The sequence below is a fragment of the Aythya ferina genome (assembly GCF_964211825.1).
Source record: "Aythya ferina genome assembly, chromosome: 17".
NCBI lineage: Eukaryota > Metazoa > Chordata > Aves > Anseriformes > Anatidae > Aythya > Aythya ferina.
In genome coordinates, this window is record NC_140316.1 from 4,750,958 (window position 1) to 4,774,176 (window position 23,219).

Sequence of the window (23,219 nt, forward strand, 5' to 3'; positions counted from 1 at the left end):
CCACTTTCTCCATCACTGCTTTCTCTTCTCTGAATTAGCCCGTAAAACAGTGGGTCTACCTACCAGTCTTCCATGGCATGGAACATAACCACTGGCAGAAACACTGTTTCCAGTCTGTTTTATTTGCTAATGTTTTAATAAGTATTTTTGGTTTTGTATTTTGTTGCTGATACAACCGTTTTTTTTTTTCTATCAACACAGATCAGTTCCATTTAAAATACACCAGATCGGGACACCTGTAACTAGTTTTACTTGAATATATGTACACAGTTATGTATACATTATATACATATAGGCATTATATATACATATATATATACACATATATATAAGGCACTGTAAAATGTACCATCACTTCTCTAGGACTGTTTTTAATCTGTGGAAGTAGATCATATTTCTTCATATAATTTGAAATGTCTAACCAAGACATTTTAAAAATGTTTCAGGGTTATACAGATATCAGCTGTAAAATAAACCTTACTTTAAAATTCAAGTTATTGTGACAAGATGAACAAAACCTATTTTGACAGTAACTCTAATCCATTTATTATATAACTGCTTCTCTCTTAAAAGATATATTCACCTGTATAAATAGTTTCCTTTGTCTCTCCTTATTATGTTCCAAAATGTGAACTGAAACTTGTCCTGCAGAATAAAAAATAACAATAATGGAGAACTGCATATCAACTTGGATAATTTATCCATTACTTAGAGAGAGGAAAGCCAAGATCTCGGTAAGCCAAGATGTCTGTAAATAAAATGTACTAAAACAGATCATGACCTTATATAAATCTGTTCGATTTAGCCAGTGTCAATGGAGCCTGGTAATTAAGTTTCTGGTCATGTAATAAAGTAACCTCTGCCATGTGAAGACACTACAGCTCACAAATATGACTGGCATTTATAATGAACATGTTTGAATGGAACGTCGCTCGATATAATCAGCCTACATATGCAAATTACAGCATCAGAAATCCTGAAGCAGCTGCCATTAGGAGGGTTTGGCAACTGTGCAAATTATAAGCCAGTCTTGCGGATCAAATGAACATATTTTTCAAAGAATAGCAACGAATGGACAGATGAAGATAGATTAAAAGTTATGCATCTTTAGGATGTAAAAATCCAGACATCCTGGATAGAACATTTCAACAAACATATAATATTTTTTCCACAGTTACTCTGTAGCAACTTTTCCCAATTGTGCTGGAGCACAGGATTCCTATTAACCCCCACAACTTGAACACAAAGCGCTCTAAAACCCTTCATTTAGTGTTGTTCCATGAACCACTTACTGTGACCTCACAAACATGATCCATTGGCCACAAGTAGGAGGCACACTTTCAAAGAGCCAGCATATTTTCTACTCTACTGAAAGCACCTTGAAAATGAGACTTCACCTTCATTTAATGTTTTGACACCTGGGGGTTCTGCACTGGAGCTGGCCTGTCCAGCTGTACTGTTTCAGTTCACGTTTTGCACAAGGGGAAGTGAAAAGGGGCAGCACCCAATGAACCAACTCAGCATTTCATAACGCACCAGGGAAACCGGACACTTTAAAATACTGAAGTGACTCAAAGGTTTAAAAAATATATATGTATTACGAGAGCCACAAAAAAGGTTACAGACAGAGCTCCACAAAGCCTGCACGGATACATTCCAACAATTCAAGGTGGCAGAACAGGTGAGATACAGACCATAAAAACGGTTTGACATGAACTTTCCAGACTGTCAGAGACAGCAACCTTGACCTAGTCTTTCCCACATAAAAATAAAATAAAAATTGAATATATATATATATATATATCTAGTCTGGACCACAGATATAGTCCAAAGAAAACCACATTGCAATTTCCACATTAGGCTTATAGGAGAATAGGCATTATCTGAGGAACGGCCGCTGTAACGCCCATGAGGTGATTATCTTAGGCCAAGTTGACATGACATTACACTTGGTTAGCAATTTCAGAACAGCAACACAACACAGTTCATTTGCTGCACATGGCTACTAATACAGCTCTGTGCAACCCTTTGAGCCGACTTTAACCAAACTATGTAAGTACATTTGTTTAGTTTTAATTTAAAAAGAAAATGCAAATGTAAAATATTTGGGCAGTTCTCACTATCACCTTTCTTCAGAATTCAAGAGTTGAGAACTTCTTTAATGTACTTGCTTACAGACACATCTTTCAGATTGTATTAATGATCTTCAGGAAAACATGCCACCCTGAAGCATCTTCCCTTGTTCACTTCAGGTTATGTCTGCATCCAGTTTTGACATAGGGGGCCAAATGCTGGTTATATATCAGTGCAGCATTTGGCCCAAATTTTCAAAGTCTTTGCTATTCAGACTTTCCTATGAGGTCAACAAACAAAGCAGTAAAAAAAGAAAATATTAAGGCTTCAAGTAAAAATATTTCCTTTCTCTCCCACCCATGTAGTAAGTTACATTTAATTTCATAATACTCAATATATTATACAATTAAAGATACAGAGATCCAACTTTTCAAGGCAGATTGTACTACAATGAAAACCTGGAGGCTAAATGGGAGTTTATGAGCAGGGAATGAATGGCTAATAAAACGCGATATGCAATGAAAATTGATGCATAAACTAAACAAAAACTATTGCTGTTCTTAAAAAAAAGTAATACAATCCACAGCTAAAAATAAAAACACGCTGAAAAGTTTTAAGACTTCTGAAACACGAAATAAACATGACAAAATCAAGAAGCTACTTTATAATATGTGTTAACTTGTGCTGGATTTCCATGGCTGATCCCCACCTACTGTAAATTAGCATCACTTACACTCGTTTCAGCGGAGCCGCACCAATTTATACCACCTGAAGATTTGGCCTGTAGTGTCTGTAAAAATTGAGTATCTCAGCAGAAGAGAAACTCTGCTGCTAATCTGTAAACTGTTTGAAGAACTATGCTTTACCATGGGCTGGATTCTGCTCCAAAATTACATGTACTAAGTAGGTCCCCAGTCCCACAATAGGAGCTGTGGAAGCAGACACTTACATTTCTGAGAAAACAGCTGTAGGTTCAGTGCCTTGAGTGGAAATGAGTCTGGATTTGCTGCATGCAATCTCCTGTTAACAGTTCTGCTTAGATTATTCTTTCAGAAGATTTGAATAATTTACTCCAGGCTATGCGCACTGAATTATATACAAACCTCAAAAGGAAAAAAAAAAAAAAAAAAAGACTTTGGTACCATTGTAAACCTATTACTGTATCAGATGTGTCTCAACTGTGGCCAGAACTACTCACAAAATATATAAGCCTTACATTTGAACCTGTAATGACACAGTGCATTCATTCTTTCCTCCCTTGCCCCTTGTGAACTATTTCAAAAATAACCCTGGATATTAGTGCTTTATACACACAATACTGTGTTTAGTCTTGCTGAGAAATTCTTCTCTCATGAACTAATGTAGTTAACTTCAAAGGCTGTTTGGCCCTTCAAGTTCCTCAGTAGCTTTTTCTTTTATACATGTAGGAGAAGAATGATTAAAGTGAAGCATCACTGGGATGCAAATCTCAAATATTACATTGGTATGGACTTTCAGCCTTGCTTGCATGAATTTCATGTACATATTCAAAAATACATGACAAAATGTGCCCTTGTCTAGATCACTAACCCAAGTTCTGTGTCACTCATCGCCTCTTTCTGAGCGCTCACAAGAGGCATATGTGATACTTTAAAAACAGATAAGTCTTGTGTTATTCTACGCACCAGAGTGAATTCCAGTCCTTGAGGAAGTACTGCAACTTCCTGAGGAGTTAACATCAGGGCAGAGTTGCAGATTAGTAACAGTTAAGGATGGAAGAAATCTGTAAGGCCATTTGGTCTAGCCCCTTGCCCCTGCAGGTTCACCTCTTACAGAAATTTCTCTAATCGTTTGTCTGAATATGGTTTGACTCTGAAATAGGTAGCCTCCAGTACTCTGCCTTGGAAGACTATTCCACTGCTCCTTCCCTGTCACCTTTTCTCCTCCCTCTAAAAGCAGACCAACTGGTAACCAGTGACAACCCTCTGACTTCTATGATTTACCTTTGGTTTTATATTTTTTAACTAATATTTGTAAAATTATCATATTCAATTTCTACTTCATTGCTTAGCCAGTGACATTTTTTTAGCCCTTTAAATCTTCTCATCAGCCAGCCTGTCCAGTCTTTTAATATATATTGCTCCCTCTGTACCTGATACAGATTGCCAGCATCTTTCCGGCACTGTGTGCCTCCAACTAAAGGCAATAATCTACACGCCAGTGAACAAATCTGCACAGAAGGACTATTGCTTCTCTGCTCTGTAATGTCCCCATAGTAGGCATTTAAAATATCACCAAGGCCATAAAATGCACACTGATTTCTAGTTCACTGTCTCATAACTGGCCTATTTCAGCCACATCACTTTGTAGATTTCTCCCTTCAGACAACATCAAGCTTTACACATAGAGATAATTAACTTTCTTATGTTCTTTTCAATCTTCCTCTCCAAAAATTATGTGATACAAAAGGAACATATAGTAAGCATGTATTGCAGTGGATGTCAAGATTTATCAAATCAAAAGATAAATTTTAACCAGGCAAAACTAAGGTCAACATTTGCCTTCTGGAATAATTAATCTTGACATACATGAAGACAAGTAGGATGTTATCAATGCACTCTGAATTGCTACCAGATATCTGGAGAGTTCTCCATTATAGTCAAGGACTGAAAAGGACTTAGTGCCTTGAAACAAATATCCTGAAAAACAACCAATTTAGCTCTCCGGTCAAAACTATTCACCAGGAGAACCAGGTGGAAAGTCAAGGTTTCATATGCTGACTGGCTCAGTGATAAATTTTTACTGACTTTGGCAACAGTCACTCAGGATATTCTTAATTGCACACATGATCTGGCTATTTAGCATTGGTCCAGACCTCAGTACTTTTGATAGTAAGTAAATGGGAAGGAAAAGGAGAAAAGGAAAGAAGAAAAAAAAAATCAAACATTTGTCCCAAAATTAGTTATCAGAGTCTTGATATCTATGACAAAAATAATGTAACTCTTTCTTGTTGTTGTTTTTTTGTTTGTTTGTTTTATAGTAAAGTTGTCTTTAAATCCAGAAAGTAAATGTAGTTTTCTCGAGACAGGAAAAGGAAGCCTTAGAATGTTAAATAGATTTGATAGATATTATTTTAAAAAGTTGTTCCCAAGGGGAAAGAAAACTCAAAAACCAAACATAAAAATCCTTTGTGTAACAGTATTGAAGACCAGAGGGAATGTGCTAGTCATTAGGCAGACAGCAAATTTATATCCTTTAGACTTATGCTTGGCTCAGTTACACACACTGTAAATTCAACAGATCGTGATAACCCTGCTGCAGGATTACACAGAGGGCACCAGGGCAAGGCAGTAAACCACGTTATTGCCTAGATCCAACAGGTAATAAGGAGGGTGCGGGGAAAGCAGCTGACGACTGTTTAAAAAATGTTCCCATCCAAACACTTCCTTTCTTATCCACTTGGTTTTGTTTCTGAGTCAGAGGAGCCTTTAAAAACCAGAGGGAGCAAGAGGTGAGAGTGGAAGATCCTTACTGGTGTTGCGGTCCTTTTCCATGAGAAACAAACACACGGGTGCACACACACGATTTCACACATGGGGAGGCACATTGCAGACAGTGAGAAGCTGTTGCTATCCTTTTTCCTGCACCCAGCCATGATCGGGGAGCAGGGAGGCTTTTAAAGATGAGACGGCGTTCATTGCCCAGGGTGCCCCTGCCCTGCTCCTGCCCAGGAGGAGGAACTTGACCTGCAGTTCTTGGGAGATGCAGAGCAGTTCTCATACACGCAGACTGCCCAGCGCAGGGAGCCTGCTTTCCTTCTCAGTAGGAAAACAGCAGCTGGCCTCTGACTCCCGATGGACACACCATCAGCCAGAAGAAGCAGGAATGGGCATGGAAAAACTGAACAATCCTGGACATTTCACTTGTTCACTGCACAACTGGTACACAATGGGTTTGTTGGACAGACAGATGCATAACGGCATTAGCACTCTCTTGCATGAACAAAATCCGCTCTGTGGTTGTGGTGTTAGGTGGTAGCCAGTTCCCATCTGTCAGGTTAATGAAGAGTCTGATGGACTGTACAATTTTATTCCCTCAAGAATAAGGCTGCAGCTGGTTTTTGGCCAAAAGATAGAGATGAAAACAGAACAAACCCAAAACAAGAAAAGGAGAGTGGCCGACTGCTGCTGCTCCTTCTTTGTTGTTATTTGAGTCTTCACAGTGCTCCTAGCTTCATGGCTGGCTGAGTGGATGGCTCTTTATTTTTATTTAATTTTTATTTTACACTGAAATTTCATAGGTCGTTCCACCAACTCCAGACACCTTCTTAACATTTGAGTGTCTAGCAGGGCTGACAGGTGTCCCCTGGGAACTTGATGTTGAACCCAACCTGGATATTCCTTTCGGCTGTCCATTTATTTTACTGTGAGGTGTCTTCAACTGCATGTCATCCCTGCATCAAAAGAAATATCAAAAGATGCAGTGTTAGTTACTGAAGGATGATAATGGAATGGCTTCATTGAGGATGAGTAATTATCCGTATTTCACCAAGTCCCACTCATGCAAAAATATTAAAGCATGGAAACAATCTGGTTGAAGCCAATAACTTGATGAAAAGCCACTGAAATGAGAGAATTTCTTTGCCCATTAGCTTAGTGGACCAAACCCCAGTAATATTTGCTCATTTGTTCATTTAACCACTTGCTTAAATATTTTGTTGAACCAAACTAATTGCACAAGTATCAGCAGGAGGGTGTAACTGTCTTCACTGCTGACTTTAATCCAAACTGTGTCTTTCTTACAGTTAGAAATACAATACTCAGAAAAAACACTTCCCAGTTAAATATTCAAAATTAAAATTATGTTGCTCATCTCTGAAAGACATAGGAAAACTGAAATGAAGATCTTCTAAATGACGGAAGACACAAACTGAATCAAGTCAGGAAGCACACTAGGATGCCGGTAATTGAAGACCATATTCCTGATGGACTCTTTAAAATAATTTCCTTTCTTAAGACATATTGCCAGGGTGCAAATGGCTTCTCTCAAAAGATCTTTTAAATCTAGACTATTACACTAAAACTTAGTGTGCCTCATCTCCAAGATTCACCAAGCAACTGGATAAAAGCCTACTAAAGACCTTGTGTACATTCTGGAAGTGCCAGAACAAGTAGGATCTGCTGTATTCTCGCATCTTCCTCCTGCATAGTGAATGTTTGTCTGCTTGGGTTTGGCTCGCTCTGAAGTTTAACACTGGCTCATGTCAGCAGCAGTGGGACTGGGACTGAAATACCTTCCAGAAGGGAATATTCCTGCCTGCAAACCAAAATGTGCTAGGTTTATAAAGCAGAGAGTACTTGTGGCAGGTTTACTTCACTAGGTAAAAAGGACAAATTTATTGAGATATTTAATCCAGATACTCAACTTGATTTAAAAACTTCAGTAAAAAAGATCCTCTTCATTGGTATCAAATGTTTGCAACTTTATTTAATATCTAATGGGATCTGTAGCTGTTTTAATTGCTAGAGCACTTCTGCCAGACTTTGTGTTTTTTGTTATTTTGAAGAGATGAACTGGAGTAAATTTACAGGCTCTACATTTTAAACAAAAGCAGTGTGACCAACAAGCTGACACAGCATAACCAAGAAACATAGACTGAGAAAATGCAATGAGCTTTTCATATTAGCATCTTTCCTAGAGCAGCAGCTTATGTGTCCAGGGCTCAAACAGAGGGCAAAGAGACAAGAGAAAGTCCACAGGTCTTCTTTTACTGAAATAAACTAATTTCTTTAATTCATGTGAGGAGGGGATAATAGCTGTCTGCCTGCTCAGTGTTAGTTCTTCCACCAGTAGACAAATCATCTCAATAAATACAATTCACTTGGAAACACCAGGGAAAAACGTGCTGGCACTAAACTCTGGGAGAACTACAATAATAGTTGTCCCACATTTCAATAACTTTCCCTAAAATGTTGGATAATGCAGGAGTTAGAAACTGGGGACCTTAACTAGATGACAGCATAGTGCAGTAATTGCCAGGTGCAAAGAAAATCTAAATATTTCTGATTAGCCCTCCAGGCCTCACTTGGCTGAAATACTGCAACCTCAGCTGGATCACATGGCGCTTTTCAGACTTTCCTTTCCAAGGTCTCCAGAAGGAAGAGTGCATGGAGAACCTGCAGCTGAAGATCTTGCTCAGACACCACTTTGCTCCCCATTTTCTTACAGTAAGGAAGACGACCGAAAGATGGCCTCTGCTTTTATCACCAGTTCTGCACTATGGGGCAGTCGTCACAGCTAAATATGCAGCTCTCTATGACAAGCACAGTTCCCAGGACTTGTCTCAGTCACCGTGTCCCTTAGTGTGGGGTACACTCGCGTGTGCCATGATCCTACCTTTGCTTCTGTGTCCAGGCAATCGCTGGGTCCAGCCTCTGTTTAGGCTGCAAACTAAAACAGCTCCACCCTTTTGTGTGTAACAGGAGGGATAATTTGCCCTGTATCTTGCAAATAATTATCCAGTTCAGCTAAGACATTAAACCACTATGAATTTTACAACTTAACCTCTAGTCCAAGTTACAACAAACGTGCAAACGTTTTGTCATGATGTGGTTGCTCTGTGGTGTCACCGAACTGAAGAGCTCCCACAAATGTCCCACCCTTACTGGCCTACAGTGAACACGTAACCTGGGCCGTGCTGCCTGGGAAATGTCTGTGCTCAGTTGCACGCAGGCTGTCATTGCTCGGCAGCTCTGAAAGCAGTACGTACCTTTGTGCTCCCACTGATTGCACCTCTGTAATTTCCACAGTGTTTACAAACGAGACAGCTTTCGGGCCTCCATAAGAGGGTGACCTAGGCATCCCTGTGGGGGACGATGGGACCTGGTGGCCTGGTGATTTGTAGGAGCCATTGCTCACCCTGCCCTGTAGTGCTTGATGGGACTGGACATTGTTATTGGCTAAATCAGCTTGAAGAGAGGTTGTGGAAGTCCTTGGTGCTCTTGTCATTGCACTTGAGAGTGAAGACACTGAGGACTGCAGTATAGGGTTCCTTGTGCTAAAACTGGTAGCAGCCATCAGATTGTCTCTAGATCCATACCTCATCGCCATGCTGCGTGGGTCTTCAGAGAGAGTGCTGACTTGCTGAAGGCTGTAAGAGCTAGGGGTGTCATAAACACCTGAGTCTGCAAACACTGAATCAGGGTGTGAGTGGAGGAGCTTCTCCCTCTCTTCCATCTCCTTCCTCTCCTGGATGGATGCCATAATGGTTTTGGAAAGGTTGTCATAGCGGACTGGAGAGGGATCTCGCTGATGTGGAGCTGGGCCCCCCAGCACTGGGCTGAAGCTCTGAGGTGGCTGGCGTTGCAGCTCACTCCCCCGGAGATGGCACATTTTGGCTGATAAATATGGTGAGTGGTACCCGACAGAGCTGACTGCAGAATGGGCGATGCACTTCCTCCCCGAGGGTGACATGGGGTTTAGCAAACTGTCATATGAAAGACTCCCATTTCTGTTTGACAGAGAATTGGGAGAAAAGATGCTTTTGTAAGGGGTGGAAGTCGCCCCTTCAGACTTTATTGGATGAAGGGGCACTTTGTCTGTCCCTCTCCTGCCAGCAGACTTCAGGCTCAGGGATCGTGAATTGATGGCAAAGGAATCTATCTGGAGTGGGGAAGACTGATAGGTCTTGTGAAGGGAGCTCTTTCGGTAGCTGGGGATGTCCAGGCTTGGTTCAGACTGGTAGTCAAGGCTCCCGCCATCCTCTTCAATCAGAGCCCCTTGACTGTGTCCCTCCTGCACGGTGATCTAAAATAGAGGTGAGTATGAGAAACAGAAGGCTATAACGCGTATGTACAGGTTTACTCTCCATGGGAGTGCACAGGACAAAAAAAAAACCACGGATGTCTTCTCACATACATGCAGCCTAGCTATGACAAAGGTTCATTATATGGAATCTCCTAACTCCTGCTCAGCATATGGATAAGCACCTCAGAAGCAAGGAGTCAGTCACAGTAAGCGTTAAATAATATTGACTAATAAGTAAATCAATACACAGGCACAATGAGAGAACTTCTAAACTGAACTCTGTTAAGGTAAATCAGATTGTAATCAGATAATACTGCCCTTGGAAAAGCACTTTGCTTCAACTTTTCTAGAAATAGCTTGTGAGTTGAGGGATGTCTGCTTTTGAGTGCTGAGTCAGTCATATCTTAGGTTTCATTTCAACACACTGGGGACCAGCACACTCTTAACCACTTTACTCAGAGCTATAATGTTCAATAATTCTGAATTTCAGGTCATAGGTCTTCAAAATTAAGCATCTGAGATTAATTAAAGCAGAAAGGCTCCTTCCCATGATTTAGACAACAAAATGAAGCAATCTTCTCTTTTTTACTGCCTGTGTAGGAGAGATTAGCAACCTCAGAGAAGGAAACATAGCCCATAATATATTTACTTGCATTCGAAACAGATAAAACTTCCCTTTGTTTTTACTCTGTGAAAGACTGCTTGCAGTTCTGTTCACTTAAAAGGCCATTCTATGCTAAGCAAGTAACTTTTGCTTCTTCTTTAAGGCAAACTTCTTTAAGTTTGCCATAATGCATAATAAATTGGCCACACTGTCTCTACAGAGAATGATTATCATCCACGTATTTAAGAAGAAATGCATACAATGCACTTTCTTCTTTATCTATTTTTATTCAAGGCAAATTAACAAAATAGCATAACTAGCAAAAATCTGTTCTATTCCAAATTTTTCTTAATTTTTTGGTCTTTAACCTAGAAGACAGGGAAATACGTAAAACAGCTGACTGTATTCTAGAGCACGGTGCTAAATTTGGCCTTCTCTGGAAAAAGGAGACCAAGTGACAGCCTGTAAAGGAGGAGGAAAAAGAAATGACGTAGCTTGTAAGTGAATTTGTGCTACTTATCCTTGTGATCCGATCCCCCTTTCCTAACAGCTTTTACTGCTCAAAAGCAGAGTTACATTGACAGGCTGAAGAACTGATAGAGAAGAGACAACATGATATTCCTCACACAAACTACTCTCTTTCTCTCTGCACATTATACTTAGATATGGCTTGGCACACAAATACATGTAATCCTTTCAGATTGCCAAGTGAACTCATTTTTATGATATTCCCACTTGACTAAGAAAGTTGTGACTACTTGAAAATTGTACAATTCTACAAAGCTCTTTGAATGTACACCAGTCAGCCTCTAGTAACAGAACCTTTTTAGGCTGAGACTGAAACAGCAACCCTCAGAGTGAAGACACTGTACTCCGTTCTCAATTCATAACACCACCCAGTCTCCTGAGTTAATAAGAACCTATCCTGGATCTATATTGCATCTATGTGTGCTTAGAGTATCTTCACTGGTATATAAAGATTTGGATGCATACTGAAAGCTGTATCAGTGATTTTCAAACTACTCTTCTCTGGTCCTGGAGGGGGACCTTGCAACGTGTTCATGAGAAATAAGTGAAAAAAACAAGCCTATTAGCAATGAGTTTAGTTTTGTACTGTTCTTCCAAAGAAAACACTGTGAACTGTTTCAAAGTTTCTAAGACAAAGAGAAAACAGGCAACATTCATGCCAAGGAATAGGCTCTCTAACGGTCTGAACCTCGGTTTTCTTGATAGGAAGAAAAGAAGTGAAGTGCTTGAAGTTTTTTTCCTCCAATATATAATCCAAATGCTCTCACAAGGTGCTAAAACAGGTCAAACATAAATAATTTCCCTTTAATTTAACTAAAATATCTCTTGGGAAGCTTACATGTTTTTTATGTTTTGCCAGCTGACATGCTAAGGAATCACTGAGAATGTTGTCTGTCGTCTAAAGGATGTGATGCAGAAAAGTGCTAAGCATGCCCAGCTTCCACTGAAGCAAATGGGAACTGGCATCCATGTCAGGAGAAGCCAATGGGAGGTGACACTTCTCAGCATCTCAGGATCAGGCCGAGACACTGGCCAAGCAGCCATGCACCTTTGTCAGCAGGGCACATGTGTCAAGCTCAACAAAGGAATGATGCAAAAGCAGACATGTTTTCAAAAGAAGCATAATGAAAATCTACACTATCACACACCAATGCCTAATGTTGTTATTTGTATTTACGCTTTGACATTCACCAAAGCCCTGGGGTAAATTTTTCCTCAGCTCCAAGTTGTCTGGTATTAATTGGGAACAGATTCTCGCAGGCTACTGCAGTTCACTCACCTGCTCAGCTGCAGCATGGTAGTGGACTTTGGGATTGTTGCTGAAAGCCGGCCGATACTTGTACATGGCAGGTGTAGGAGGGCTGATCAATTTGGGTGAAAGGCCACCTTCTGGAGAAGAAGAAAAGCAACAAACTTAGTATTAGAATGTATGGACAGCATACTATCATCCCTGAGTGCTTGTTATCCATGGTCCTCTGCAAACTGAGCTCTGTGCTGGAAAGAACAGGACTTGCAGTATTTTGTGTATAATTCCACCAAAATCAACAGGGCCCCATGAGGAAATAACAGTGCCTGTGGCCAGATCAACAATCTAAAGAGAAGAAGAAAATATAATACATTAATGTGAAATGACATATTTTGGTGAGTAGCAATTTTGCCGTATTTCAAATTACTGGTTATTTGGGTTGAATTCAACAAATAGTTCTGTCCAAAAAAAAAAAAAAAAAGATTTCTTAAACTATTTTTTATTAAATCATTAAATTATTTCTTAAATAGTCTCAGAGCTTTAAATTCATCTTTTCATAAATGGAATAATTGTTTGCAATGTCTAAGCATTTCATCTGATTCCTTATTTCAAAATGAGATTTTTCATTTTAAAACTGATTGAAAAATTAATGAGTTTAAAAGGGTTTAAAAACTCTCCAAAATGAAAAGAAATATCCAGCCTAGGCTTGAATGAGCCACTTCAGGTCGACTTTTCTTCCTCCTTCCTGCTGTTTATTCCTCTAGCTCAGAACTCTTGTAAAAATAAAACCCTTCACCCAGATCCCATTACTGTTTTGAGAGAATACCAGAAACCTTTTAAAGAGGCTAAAATGTTTTCATATTATTAAAAATAAAACTCTGATCATGCAACTAACCTTCGCTGGTTCCCAGCTGCCCTTTTAGCTCAGAGTACTTGCTTTGATCTCCTTTGGGTGGGAGAGGTGGCTGCACATCCATACTTTTATCCTCCAGACCTTCCAGGCTAATTTTAGACTGAAAATGACCAAAGAATCAATCATTACCGCAACTTGGTTAGATAACAGCATGTGTCAGAGTGCTGGAGTTACCAGAGAATGAGAACTACCTGTAACAACAAATATAATTGAGCATTCACTGCAGACAAGAGCTGTCATATATGAAATTAGCACTGTCATCACAAGCCAGTATAATTTTAAATGCATTATCTTAGTCTACTTGGCACGCTAAATAACATTACCATCACAGTAATCATAGAATTATGTAGTTATCACAGAATTATAGAATGGTTTGGACTCGAAAGGACCTTAAAGATCATCTAATTCCAATCACGCTGCCATGGGCAGGGACACCTTCCACTAAAATCTGGTTGTTAGTTAATATGTGGTAGAATACACTTGTGTTTTCTAGCATTTTCCAGCAACTTTCCAGGTAGCTCTCAGCAAGTAACTGTCTACCACAAAAATCTTACAAAGTGGCTTCTAATTAATCCACTACTTTTTTTATAATCCTTATTTAGATTTCATGTCAGGAAAAAATTAACAAACAAGAGGAGAGTGGAGAACTCAACTTCTGACACAATATTCTTCACTGGACACAAACCTTCCTGCAGTCTGGAAGCTTGTGACTTTCCTCAAAGTAGAACAACTGACCTGGTTCCCACAACACAGCAAGTTAGTTAAAATTAATTTGATCACCAGGAGGTGCGAAGTCTTGGGACATAAAGTAATTAACTATTGCAAAGAACAACAGTCTCTTCCAAAAGATGCCCAGAGGGCTGTTGCTGGATCAAGGGCTCCAGTTATCAAATCTGTGTTACTTTCAGAAGATAAAGCGTAAGACAAGGGCTCAATCTCTGCCTGTTTCTCCAAGAGATGCATTATCTCAAGAAGATTTTCAATGATAAAGTTATTTCCAGGCTTGATAACATTTAAGACATGCTCTTCAAAAGAAGTGCTTGAAGGCTACCTTACCTTGCTCCGGTTAAGGTTGGCTTGGATCCCATTGTCACTGATCTTCACTGTGATTTGTCGTTCAGATAAATCAGGTCTGAGGAATGGAGGCTTCACGCTCACAGCTTGCTTCTTCTTGGGCTCGACTATATACCTGATTAATTGTTCAACAGTCATCATTAAAGTAAACTACAACCTAACAACTAGGCATAGAGACAAGAAAATCTTCCTACTTCCAGGGTGTGATTTAAGGATGTGGTAGAATCTACATAAGCAAGCTCCATTTATTTCAATGGATGTCAGCCCAGGTAATAATTAAAAAAGCAATAAAAAAAGGTTTTTAGTGAGCAAAAGGAGAGGATGCATTAAAAACAAAAGAGAAAAGCAAATTCTGAAGCACTGACGGACAAGAACACAGTTGCACAGTTCATGTGAAGACAGAAAGAGAGGCCTACCACCAATGGAATTGATTTACTAGAGCTTACCTAGTTAACATGAAACAGCTTCCCTGCGGTGGCAGGTGGAGACTGGGGGAATAAGACCCAGCACATGGGGAATTAACATGGAGAAGATGATGTGTTGTCAGTTCTAGCTTACCACATAGTGACTTGTTTCTGTAGCATGTTTAGAGTGTTCAGATAAATGGAGGAAAAAGAAACAGACAGGCCTATAGCAAGCAACAAATCTGAAGGGAAATGGCTGATTTTAGACAGTTAATTTATTTCCCGTGGACTGTAATTCTGAGTGCAGTTGGGCAGTGGTTGTACCATGAACAAATACCAAAATACACACACAGGCTTTCTCTGTTTTATCTAGTGAACAGGACATCCTGGTAATGATGGCTCAGTGACTCACAATATACAGGACAATTTGAACAGGTCTTCACAAAACAGAAAAATACTGCTTGCTAGAAGTCTGAGAATAGCAATGATGACATTACACCCACACCTCTCTTAACATGAGTATATCCCAACTTCTAATATCAAGCTCTCTTAAAATATCTTGACCCGATTTTTAAGTTTTGGTAAGTTTGAGAAGCAGCGTCTTTACTTTAATACAAGTAACAGACGTTTAGAACTTATCTGTTGCACAGCAAAATAAAATAAATTAAAAAGACACATAGTGGTAGTGGTGCCTGGGATTGCTCAGCACCCTGAAAAAGCTCAATTAAGTCTTCTTGTAATTAACGTGTATACAGACTGGAAAGCTCAGCATCTAGGATATTTATACTCCATCTATCTATTGCATTGAAATCTTGATTTCAGGATGTGAAGGGATAAATCTATTTCCTCAAAAATAGAAAGCCATAAATAAAATGCTAAGTTCCATAATGTAGACCTGGTTGAAAATCTGTTTTATGATAATGAAAGTGCCAGTGAGATTGAAAACCACAGCTGCCTTAAATTAGATTCAAGTCTCAAGGGGAAAGACCAATTTTAGAATCGTTCTTTCTTTCTAGTGGACTAGAATTCCTCACCTATACTCGGACAATGCAAAAAATCATTTTGGAAATAAGATTAACATACTGAAATTTGTTACTGAAATTCACTGGATGAACAAGTTGGTGAGACAAAGCTATCAGCTCTTGATATAATTCGATTTGCTCATTCCAAGTAATTTCTGGGATGAGGATTATGAATTACATGAAGAAAGCAACTGCTTTGATAGGTTACAGCCATGCAACAGTGAAGCAGCTACCACAGAGACTTCTGGAGAGTTTTGCTTTACTTCCCTTTTATTTCATTAATTGTCTTTCACTCGTGAGCCCAACAATGCATACTTTTTCCCTTTGTCCCAACAACTCATCCATCTCACTTGTTCCCAGTTGAGAGCATTTCTCTTACCTGGGAGCCAAAGGGCTGCAGAGCACATGTTCCACATTTCCACAGCATCCTCGGGTAAAAGGATTCACTCCTCCTCGAAATTTACCTGTCACCTGGAAACATATTCAGGACAGAGCTCAAACTTCTTGTTAAATAATACTCATCATCCAGCCCTCAGAATGCCAGAACAGTATACCTTGTTCTAACACTAGTGCCCTTCCCAAACAGACCATTTTACTTTGAATGTTGCTCCTTTTCCCTCCTTCTCTAACACACCACATGCAATGGCCACTTCTAGCCAGCATGCACACCAACAAAAGATCCCTTCCCCAAAACACTGCGAGCACAGTATATATCCAAGCTGTCAGGTTCACCTCCCAATGCTGTTTCTACATGAGTTGTGCCTGCTGTCAGCCTGACTTCATGTTTTTGTCCCTTTCCTTCCCTGGTCACCTCCACTCCTCTACCCTGGCAAGTCCCCTCCAAACAAAAAGGAGTGTCAATTCTTCATTTTCCATGATGGATGAGATCAGTGTTTCCCCTAAAACAGCATCCTATCCCTAGCAGCAATCAGTATGAACCACTGCCTTATGTGGGAGGGTGCCAGGAAGTCCCTGGTGATTACAATGCTTGCTTGGAAATTAGCTACTTTAATAAAAGTCAAGTCTCATTAGACTGGCAGGATATATTCAAAGCTTCACAAGCATTATAAAGGGTATGTACTCAACGGGCAGATACTTGAAAGTAACCATATGGGGATAAATACCAATAAAGCCAGAGAGATTAATAGTGGTTGCTGTTAAAAGCATTACTGTTGCTTTTTGCAAGTAATGCATTTTAATCAACTCATAGTCCTGATCTAGCACCAAGTTTAAAGAGTACCAGAAATACTTTAATTACTTGCACATAAAATACCAACGATTAAATGATTTTGCAGTATATTATGCTGGCCTCTTTGATATTCCATAAAACTCTTTAAAAGGCCAAGAGAGAAATGTTGGAAGTTTTGAGTGCTGGAAGAGTAACATGATGACTAAAGCATGGACCTGGGACATTTGGCAGATCTACATTCATTCCTGGGCTTAAGCTGACTTGCTGCCAGATGCTGGCAAGGCAACTTCAACTCTCTCTGTCCAGTTTCTCAAACACAACATGGAAATAAAATTTCTCTAACTCACAGATTACATTACTAATTATATCAATTTGGTTTCTAAAGTAGTTTGAGATACAGAGAGAAAGCAGTCTCAGAAGAAAGGGTAGTTATTAACTATTCAGAAACTAAAAATACCAGGCTACGAGCAGATGTTGGTTGTTTTGATTCCATTAAAGACTTTCAGAGGCATTCAGAAAGCTCACAAGAATCTAAATTCAGCCACTATGCACTCATAAGTCACAGTCTGTCTACTATGAATGCTCAAAACCTACAAACCGCAAAAGGAATAAATACCAAAAACGTACACTAGAACACCACAATGTCTGCACCACTGGCCTATAAAATGTAATCAGAAAAGAGGACAAGTGTAGGTGAGCATATATTAACTGGGGACCTGACAGCAGATAACTAACAGTCTGAGAAAACAGAATCAATACTAAGACTGCAGGAGAAAAGTGAATGTTTTAAAGCAATGGCAAAGCAAATCTCTTATCTATTGCTCCTGGTCTGGTGTCCTAATGACTTAGATATGCCTCCTGTGAAAGGCACCTGAAGGCTGGGAACAACCACCCTCCAGTTCCAGCTACGCAGTACACATGACTAGGCAGAAATTATGACAACATTATATTTGATTTTCAGAAAATGGCACAAGAAGATGAGTTAATCTCTAGTGGTTTGGTAGCTCAGGAAACCAAAGCTGGATAGGATGCTTTTTCCAATAGTTATTTCAATCTAGTTAAATGCAAAATTCTCAATCTATCTAAATGTCAGTGTAGCCAGAAATACAAGAATTATATATATATATATATATTTAATTAAATTTCTCCTTCCTCCTCAGCCTAGAATTTTCAGGGACAATTTTAATCCCTGCACAGATATAAGCCTAAAACAACATGATTTGGGCTAGAAGACTAAAATGCCCCGGGTTTCATGCCACTGTTGTTAGCACTATCAAACTTAATACTTGGCCAAAATCAATTTTCAAATGAAGAGCAGCTGACTCCGAGAAAGACTAAGATGGGCAGAGAAAAGCATTTAAAGATTTACAGCTACAGTAAGCCTGCTTTGTTCAAAGGCCATGTTAGGCAACAATTCAGGATGACTTCAGATCTTTGCTTATGTGAACTTCTCACACTATTCACGGATAAAAGGTTTTATTGTCTATTGTGGGATAGGAGACAACCTCATCTCAGTTTACAAAGGCCTAGACTCAGGCAGATGTCTTCAACTCTTACAGCCTGCGCAGCACCTATACAAGCTACATAAGTACTAGGCCATCAACCTGCAAGAGCCAGAACAGCACGCTACTCTACATGGGCTAGAGAGTCCATAGATGCAAAAGCAGCATAAACACATGTGCAAAAACAGTGAAAATAGTGAGGAGGAGGTGTTGGTGGTGAGAAACATTAATCAACCAACCAAAAAAAAAAAAAAAAAAAAAAAAGCAAGCAAGCAACCAACCAACCAAAATCCAACAACAACAAAAAAAAAAACAGGTGTATGAGCACAACTTTGGAGCTGTAAAGGGTAAAGCATTGGGATATCCACAATTAATCAGCCTTGGGCAGAAAGCTGACAGTACTGTGTGCAGCTTACTGGCACACTGCATGCCCCAGCGTCACGCTTTGTAACTGAGCTACCCCTTACAAGTGGCAGGGACATGTTATCAATCCCATGACTAGATCTCTGTCATCTGTTTCATGCTATTCACGTGTGCATGCGTATAGGTCTGGATCACCCACATAGTGGCTGTGTATTATATACACGTGAGTAACTGCAAGGGAACTGAAGTTTCACAGGCTTTTTGGCACAAGATGCTGTGCTGGCACTTTATTTGGAGAAGGAAAACAAGTTAGGTCCACTGGCCTCTGTGCATGTGTGTGTGCATACACAAGAACAAGAGAGACAAAGAGAGCAAGACAAAGAGCTAGCTCAGGCCTTGTTATGTGCAGTGTGGGTTTGCTGGGGGAGTTCAAAATACCAGGAGACAGGGCAAAAATATGATTTAATCTTTTCCTTTCTTTCTTTTATTCAGTCTCATAATTTGTTCAGTCTGAGTCATAAAGTTTGAACTTCTGGGGTTGGCGGTACTCACCACATAAAACCTATTTCAAGGTCATAAGTAGATTTTAAATGGTAAATAAGACTTTGTGCTTTGTGGCTAAGAGAAGGGGAAAACCTTTGTTTGTAGTGCATTCAGGAAAAGAGAAAAAAAAAAAGAAAAAAAGAAAAACTAGGCAATCTTCCTAGCTTCCCATAAAAATTCCAATAAAAGTGTTACTGTTAAGATATGCGTCTATTTATTTATTTATTTTTATTTTTTTTGTTTAACCAAGCTGACCTTCCTTCCCAAATCAACATTTTAGCAACAAACACAGAGAAAGGACTGTTTCTTACCTGTTCATTGGTTGTGCGCCCTCGGGCCACTAGAACAATATGAAAACCAGTGAGACCAATGACTGGAATAAAGAATAATCCAGCCACACACATGACAGCCATTCTGTATCCAGGAGTTAAAGAAACTGGAGTGAGTGAAGGGAAAAAGAGGTCATGAAAAACAGGGAGAGGAAAAAGAGAAAAAATCTTGGAAATAGGGAGCATGTTCCTCACCTCTAGTTAGGCTAATTAAATTTTACCTTAAGTCTATCTGTTCCTTGACAGGGTCCTTATCCTTGAGATGGTTCAAAAATAAAGTGAACTTATTGATTCCTGCTCAAACCGTCTTGTAAAGATTATTCTGCCCTACACTGTCAGCGTGAGTAACACCTCTCAGAGACAAGGGTTCATGTATTACACTAGCACAAAGTGGAACTGCCTCCAGGGCGAATTCTACTGTATTATCTGTTTTAAATACAGTAAGCAGTACCCAGCAGTGCAGGCTCACACCAGCTGGAAGTCAATACACAGAGTGTATCTTTTTTCTGGTTTGCCTTAGCAATGACTGACACAGACAAAAGGTTGGCTAAAGTTTTGGGGGTAATCAATGGTTACATAGATCAGATGGGTACAGAGGAAAAATTGTGATAGGCATTTACAGGGGAACAGCAATGCAAATCAGGAGAGGAGTAAATCTGCACCAGTTCCAGGAACACAAGTCTTCATATCAACTCTCACATTTTCCTTAAGGTCAGCTTGTGTCTTCAAAAACCAAGAAGAAGGATACGTAATGGTGGTGTGAGCTGCTCCCAGCTTTTCCATGTGGTTTAATACGAAGATCAGACCAAAGGTGAATACTCCAACCATGTGCGTACTTAAGGACAGCAAGAAGAGAAAAAAATAGCGGTAGTTCCTCCGTCCTATGCAATTGTTGACCCACGGGCAGTGATGGTCAAAATCCTTGTAAAGAAAGGGAGAGACAGGGAACAATATCCATACAGTGAAAGGAAATACATTTTCTTAGAGATATCTAAACCATTGTCATGTAAAAACACATCAGGCTAGTTCTGCAGCTTCACAAACACAATCTTTATAAGGACCAAGTGGTTTCTATATTTATGAATGGAGAGAGTTACTTGAGAGGTTATAGAATTCAAAGAGAGAATATAAAGCAATAAAAAATAGGCTATTTATATGCTGGCAGCAGAAGCACTGATTTTTTTTTTGGTCATCCTTAGCACAAGGAGTCAGTTAAAATAAAGTTATCATAACCTATAAAATTTTGAAGATGCAATACTGGCTTCCCACATTTCTGTATTTATATGTAAGCTGAATGAATCTACTTTAAATAATAGTGGGCCTCATGAAAAAAATACTTCTTTTTTTTTCTTTTACCAAGCAGATCCCCCAAACTAAGTAATATCTGGCTAAGACACAGGCAAGGTTCTGGACAACTTGACTGATAGCTATGAACCCCAAACTAACCAGCTGTCCCCATCAGAAGTTCAAAGTACCTTATAAAGTCACATCCCTTTTAACAGATTTATAATGAAGTCAACCCACAGACACCTTTCAAGAGCCTTTACACAGTTTTATAACCATGTAAGTCCACTGCCTTCAATGTGATTATTCTAGGTGTGCATGAGTGAAAGAAAGATCAGGTGCAGAGAAATAAGCCCTTCCTATTTCTGGGTTGTTCAGAGCAGATATTACACACCGATTACATCAATACATTAACTGTTTATTCTTTGTTTTGTTGTAATGCTATCTTTAAAAATTCTCCAATGATGACAAAGCAATTTTTATATTTGTGAAGTCTGTATAATATATTTACCAAAAATTTACAATATACAATAAATGGCTTAGAACTTTCTCAAAGCACATTAGAAAATGACAGAGGCAATTTAATGAAGATCATTTCGGGCTACAATGCTGACATAGCATGTGTCTATGCTGTGAATCTTGTTGTATACTGCCTAAAATATCTACAGATTATGAAACTATATGAATACCCACTGTGAACACTTCAGTAAAGAAAACAGAAATCTGACTACTTTCATCATGGATTCATTTTGGAGTCCATCTGGTCACAGCGGGCTTTAGGTTTTAACTGATTTTATTTCTGCAAATGTTGCCATTTTTTGTTGTTAGCTTATTTTTATCACATTGGCTCAAAAGTTGTATATTTGGGCTGTGAGCTTCCATAGCACATTCTAGACTGAAAGTGAAAAGATGTCAATTATAACCCTGAATGGGTCCCACATGGAAAAGCCAGCAGAGTCCCTCTTACTACTGTCCTCAAGCTCTTCTAGAATAGACAGGTGAGTGGGAAATTAAGATCACAAGAATCAATAAATGACAGTGTTTAAGATCACTTTTTCTTAATTCAGAAGTCATTAATGCTTTCTGCCTGTATTCATTCACAGCAGTCACAATTTAATTATACAAGCAGAGTTTCTTTCTTGCCCACCAGAACAGTAAGACACATTGAACTAATCTGACCATCATAAAGCTTCTTGAGAGCTAGGAAAAGTCACCTTGTGTTCTGCTATTTTATTTAGGTTACTTTTGGAATCTCTCCCATTTTCATTTCTGCTGCAGAACTGACTCCCCTGGAGGCCCTATGGCAGCATGAAATTGTACGTGTTTATACCAGTGAGTTCTAGGCAATCGTTTTTTTCTGAGAAAACTTCATTAGTTGAAAATGGATTTTCATGCTGAGCCACTAGGGAGGGCAGAAGGAAGAAATTCCATGGGACAACAGAATTTATCATCACCTAAACAATCCTTGGAATCTAGAATTAGTGAAAACACATATGTTTTTTCACTTACTTATATATATATTACTTATATATAAGTATATTCCTTATACTTAGGAATATATGAGTCAGGTTTTCTATGAAAAATCTAGTTCTGTTTAACATTTCACAGCAGTCTAATGAAATTGTGTGACAATGAATAGTTTGTGGCTATTTCCTTCCACCCAGGGACTTCGGTAGCTCCCGACTCTCCATCTTCTCAGACACAGCATTTTTCTAAGGCCTTCCACAATAGAACAGACTTGTCCTATCTATAGATGGTTAGTAGGCACAGTGCTGCTCCCAGCTAATTATAACTTAGATATATGTTGCCCTGGAGGAGAAAATAACTGACACGAGATAAACCCAGTCAGCTTTTCTCAGACAAGTAGCTGTGCTGCTTTCTTTGGGACTATTCCCTTGCTTTTGGCAAAAAGGATTAGTACAAAGATGGTGTATACAGCATTCCAGCTGACAATGGTATTTTTTGCCTTTCTGATTAGCAATTTCTTTCATTTTAATGGCACAGCTGACTATATTTTAGACATATTAAAAAATTCATCTTTCTATTGAAAAAACAACAACAACAAAACTTGCAGCAGAAGTATCCTTAACAAGTGGAATTTTTAGCTCAGCAATAAAAAAATTTCCCCCTGGCAATACACTCTGTACTTAGAAGTTTAGGAGACATCCCAAGGAGACACCCAAACGCACACCTTATTGTTTGGGATTTTTTTTTTCAATCCTGTGTGCTTCACCAAGACTTCAGGGCTACCACGAAACATGAAAGGCCCATAATTCAGAGGGACCAACATGACTTAGTTCATGGCATGAGCAGGGGTGTTGACACAAACGTACAGCCCTATGATTGACTGGAGACCTACT

General features: G+C 39.3%; 1 protein-coding gene across 2 annotated transcripts in view; it reads right to left on the minus strand.

Annotated features, from left to right (window-relative positions):
- Window positions 1–144: 144 nt before the first annotated feature.
- The window catches only part of ZDHHC8 (zDHHC palmitoyltransferase 8), a 115,007-nt gene continuing 91,932 nt past the window's right edge, over window positions 145–23,219 (minus strand). Inside the window, exons 4-11 of one of the 2 annotated variants that reach the window (XM_084539224.1) lie at window positions 20,324–20,496; window positions 19,558–19,660; window positions 16,029–16,120; window positions 14,206–14,338; window positions 13,132–13,249; window positions 12,270–12,379; window positions 9,152–9,858; window positions 145–6,505 (exon numbers count right to left, since the gene is read on the minus strand). In XM_084539224.1, the coding sequence (XP_084395350.1) occupies window positions 6,334–6,505; window positions 9,152–9,858; window positions 12,270–12,379; window positions 13,132–13,249; window positions 14,206–14,338; window positions 16,029–16,120; window positions 19,558–19,660; window positions 20,324–20,496 (1,608 nt within the window). In that variant the 3' untranslated portion in view covers window positions 145–6,333. Of the gene's footprint in view, window positions 6,506–8,821; window positions 9,859–12,269; window positions 12,380–13,131; window positions 13,250–14,205; window positions 14,339–16,028; window positions 16,121–19,557; window positions 19,661–20,323; window positions 20,497–23,219 lie in introns of both variants that reach the window. The other variant, XM_084539223.1, reaches the window with a different exon arrangement.